We start from the raw sequence: 4,276 nt of genomic DNA, 5'->3' as shown, positions 1-4,276 counted from the left end.
TCAACCAAAACCCGGTGGGTGCTAGTTTGTCCTAGATCCCTTGGAATGCGGATACTGACCTAACGCTTCGCAGGGGAAAAAAGTCTTGCGTCACATAGAGATCTTTACCAAATTTGCCATGCCTCGGATGAAGTCCGTCAAGGGAAATTGGGATAATTTGAGCGAGGACCGATCGATGATCGCCTCTTCAATTGATGAAGGTAGACACAAGTGCATGGCGGATCCAGAATGCATGCAATTTTCCTATGACAAAGATGGATCATGCAAGACACACGTCCATCTAAGGCTGGGAAGGGCTAAGCCTGGAGTTACATCAGGATGGATCTGGGATCGTGTGGTTGACTTTGCGCAGGGTATGACGACTTGCGAGGGAGCGAATTGGGCGCCATGATCGAACGAAGTGTGCGGCATCGTACATGCTGTAGGGATTGCAAGCTTAGCTGTATAAATTGATTTTCTTTGTGAGCGAGACTATTGGTGTACATGTGGATTAGGATCACGTGTCAACGTAACACAACGAAGTCAGACCTCCGGCCGCTGATTCGGCCACGAGCTCAGTGACACTCGGCTTTGTTTCGGTCAGTGAGCATTTCCACCACGGTGAAGTCCTCCCAAACAGGCAGACTGGCTTCATCGCAAGGCAAGTGAACTTCGGAACGGATGATGCTGACATCCACGCCAGGCAAATTCCTGGCATCCTTGATGCAACCGTCTGCATCAACTATGCGCCAGTCGAATCTTTGTCTGGCAAGGTCGCTGATGGTGCCAAAATCACGTCTCTGGGCTATTCCTGACCTCTCTGGAAGGTCGGGCGGGAAAGACCTGTCGGGAATGGAGACACCTGCACGCAGTTGAAAGCCAGGATTGAAGAGCGAGCCCGAGAGGAAAAAGCCGTGGAACCCCATCAAGCTTCTACTCTTCCGCCACTCCGTGGGGTTGGTCTTGTTGAAGTCCCCGTCAAAAAGAAAGATGGTAAAGGATCCGTTCAGAGCTCCGGAGTCAAGTTGAATGCTGGCGAAATGCTTCGTCAGCTTGATTGGGGGACCGGCCGCCTGGCCGTCGTCGAGCCATGACATAACACCGTGAACTTCATCACTTTTCTTGGCCAGGCCGCCGTGGACCTCTTGATCTGGCCCAGCGACCGAAATCTTCCCAGTATGGAGGCCGTTGATCACGGATGTCACATTCTCCTCGCCGAGACCTTCGTACGTGTAGTTCAGCGCACGTGTGGAACGCAATGCGTTGGAAGTCCAGAATCCGTTCTTCGAACTCGATCGGAAGGGCTGAAGGCTGGTGTTCCCATCCGTGACCGTGCCGGAAGTATACCACATGGAAGAAGCGGCTTCCACAGATTGAGAAACCCACTCGTCAGGGTAGGCGGTTTGATAGATGGCGAGTATCCGGTCCACATTTGTGTGATGCAGCCAGAAAATAGGATCAAAAGCCGCTTGTGAGACGACACTCATGTGACCTCCGACAAGAACATGCACGTGGTCGTGTATCGCCTCCAAATTGCTGGGGTTCAGACTTTTTGTCCCCTTGTTGGCACCATCGAGCCTGGCTTCGGTGCTGAAGTCCGGATAGGGCTGACCAGATGACAGCGCAGCCCAAAGATCAGCACGCAGCTGAAGGATGTCACTGACGGCAAAAGTTGGCCGTCTGTATGTTTCGTTGGCGTTCATGAAACTGTAGTCTTCATTTGGTCCGAACACATAGCTCTTTAGGGGATTGGTGATGTTCGCACGACCTGAGGGAGTAGTGACGAGCACTTCTTCGTCGGTGAACACTCGAGGGAAAGAGTCTGCAGTTTCCAAAGGAAGCTTGGCCCAGTCCCAGAATGGCAGTCTGAGACGTTTGGCAGCTCGTACATAACGGCCACGTTCATCGCCGGTGAACTGCTTGGCTACAGACATCGCATTCAGCGACAGCGCCTGCTCGAAGAGCGCCATATAAGCGCGATGCCAGGTCGGAAACAGGGTCGACTGATGGGTGCAGTACCCTGAGGAGGCGCAGCCATCGCACGGCTCGTTGTTGTCCCAAGCAACATACGGCTGGCCGTGGATGGCAGCAATCTGGTAGTATGACATGGGATCGCTCCCGTCCGCCTCTTTGAACCGGGCGAGACCGAGAAGATATATGTTCCATTAATCTTCATTTTCTCGCAACGCATGGCCTTCTCTTCGATAGCCGACGCCATCGCTAGCGGATCCGGCTATTGGAACAAAACTTTGGTTCCGGGTGGAGGGAATCTGGTCGGGTAGGGATACGTGTGCTGACTGAGCAGAGCAGCAATTTGCAAGGGTCAGGAAAAGAGCCGCCTCCCAAAAAAGTAGCATTGCTGCAACCGCGCGGAGAGGGATCTTCGTGTCGACGTAGCCTGATGGAAGTAGTAAGGTGAAGTCTCGCAGTAGGCTCTTGTGAAGAAGCGCCAGAGTTTTTGAGCGAATGTCGGTCCGAGTCGATGGCGCTATGAGCCTTTCGCCGAGACTGCTAGTAGACCAAAGCAGGACGAGCAGGCATGAGGAACGACAGACTTGAAATCAGGCCCGCCTGAGTGAGACCTCACCCATTTATGGCATCGAGGGAAGATGCAAAAAGCGGAGCTATGCGTCATGTCCGGTAACACGTTGCAAGGGTGGTGTTGTTCGAATGAACCGATTCTTCTCCAGGCACAGCCTTCCAATGGCGGGGCCACGGGCTACAGGGGTAAAACCTCTTGTTCTCCATCTGTCGAAAAACGAAGTGTTCCAAAGTCATGCTGATGTGCAGTCACATTGCTGGTGTTCACGTCTCATCAAAAAATCCGGCCCGCGAAGGCATCATCACCCCCCGTCTCTGTTGTGATTTGCTTGGCTACGTCGGCACACTTATTTTGCCACCTCATTCGGGATTAGCGGTCCTGAGTGGGAGAAACACCACGGAACAATTTTAGATGTAATACCTAGCAGTCCCATCTGCGACCGCGACATGACAAGACGTGAACCAGGAAGTCTGGTGGAGAATTTGCAAGCCGCGCTTTTATCGGCGCTCTCATAATCTGTCGACTTACCCTAGCAACCATAGAGGCTGCGAGGGGGGCAAGCCGTCCCTCAAGCCACATTGTTATTGTAACCGCCGACGCCGTATCTCGCGATGAGCCTTCTCTTCCAAGCTTTGTGTGCAACCCGGTCGACCTTGACGTGAGCCTTTCCGTGACGAATAGCAAGGCGTACCATCGGCGAAGGAGCTGTGGTGGCAGTGCGTTGTTGCTCGAGAGTCTTGCCGTGGCTGGTTCGAAGCCTAGATGTATGCCCCTTTTCAGAGAAAGGGACCGCTGTAGGTTGGGCGGGAAAAGAGCCCATGGAGCGGTGGGCTGAACGATCAGGCTTCGGAATATAGGTTTTGGGTAACAGGCACGCGTGCATCGTAAATGTGCGCTGAGCGAACATTGCTACAGTGCGGTTGACTTCATGGGTGCACTGTCGTGGTGCATCGGAGGAAGCAAGATGTTGTGTCAAGGTCGCGCCTTGGGTGGAGCAATGTCGGCTCTGGCGCGCTTCCCGATCAAAGGCGACTCGCGGGTCGATGAAGCCTGTTTCAGGGGCCATTGCATCACCTAAGAGGGCCAACAAGCGACGACTGCATTTCCCAGTGCTGCAAGGATGAGAGAACAAGGAGCAGATGCAGAAGCTATGAGATGGAGCGGAAGGCCGCAGCGTATCGCTAGACCTGCCTCTGAGCTACTTTGTGCAAGCAACGCGTGGTCTGGTGGCTGGGAAGTGCGAACCTCGAGAGTGCGATATGATCCTCACTACCCTAAAATAAAAGAAGTCAGGATGCTTGATGCATGTCCACACGTGCCATCTGCGTGCGGGGAAACGGCCCGGCCCGGCTGAAAGAGGGCCCAACACGACGCGTTCGTAAGTTGAGGCTGCAGCCTAGAGACTTGGTATCAAGCAAACAGCAATCAATATGGAAGGTACCGCTCTTTTGGCCTGTTCTCACCCATCAAACGGTGATTGACAACCAAATTATTTTCTGTGCCACTTCGGCCAGTGGTTTGACTCGACCGACCCACCGCCGGTTCTCCTAAAGAATCGAACATAATGGCCAACAATAATGTATCGGACTACGGCGACTTGCGCGAACAACTTGCAAAGGCCCTGGAGGGACAAAGACGTGCAGAAGAGCAACAGCATCAGGCAGAAGAGCAACAGCGTCAGGCAGAAGAGCAACAGCGTCAGGCAGAAGAGCAACAGCGTCAGGCAGAAGAGCAACAGCGTCAGGCAGAAGAGCA

General features: G+C 53.5%; 1 protein-coding gene across 1 annotated transcript; it reads right to left on the bottom strand.

The window, feature by feature from the left end:
• Positions 1-554: 554 nt before the first annotated feature.
• Positions 555-2,087, bottom strand: WHR41_09667 (uncharacterized protein; the record flags this gene model as incomplete). Its single annotated transcript, XM_069378269.1, has 1 exon — positions 555-2,087. The coding sequence occupies one exon, from the start codon at positions 2,085-2,087 to the stop codon at positions 555-557; it is 1,533 nt and encodes a 510-aa protein (XP_069224808.1).
• Positions 2,088-4,276: the final 2,189 nt, after the last annotated feature.

The sequence above is a fragment of the Cladosporium halotolerans genome, assembly GCF_011745625.1.
Source record: "Cladosporium halotolerans strain TM138-S3 chromosome Unknown Sca251, whole genome shotgun sequence".
NCBI classification, from domain to species: Eukaryota; Fungi; Ascomycota; class Dothideomycetes; order Cladosporiales; family Cladosporiaceae; genus Cladosporium; species Cladosporium halotolerans.
The sequence above is the reverse complement of the archived record's forward strand: the minus strand, read 5'-3'. Positions and strand labels throughout refer to the sequence as shown.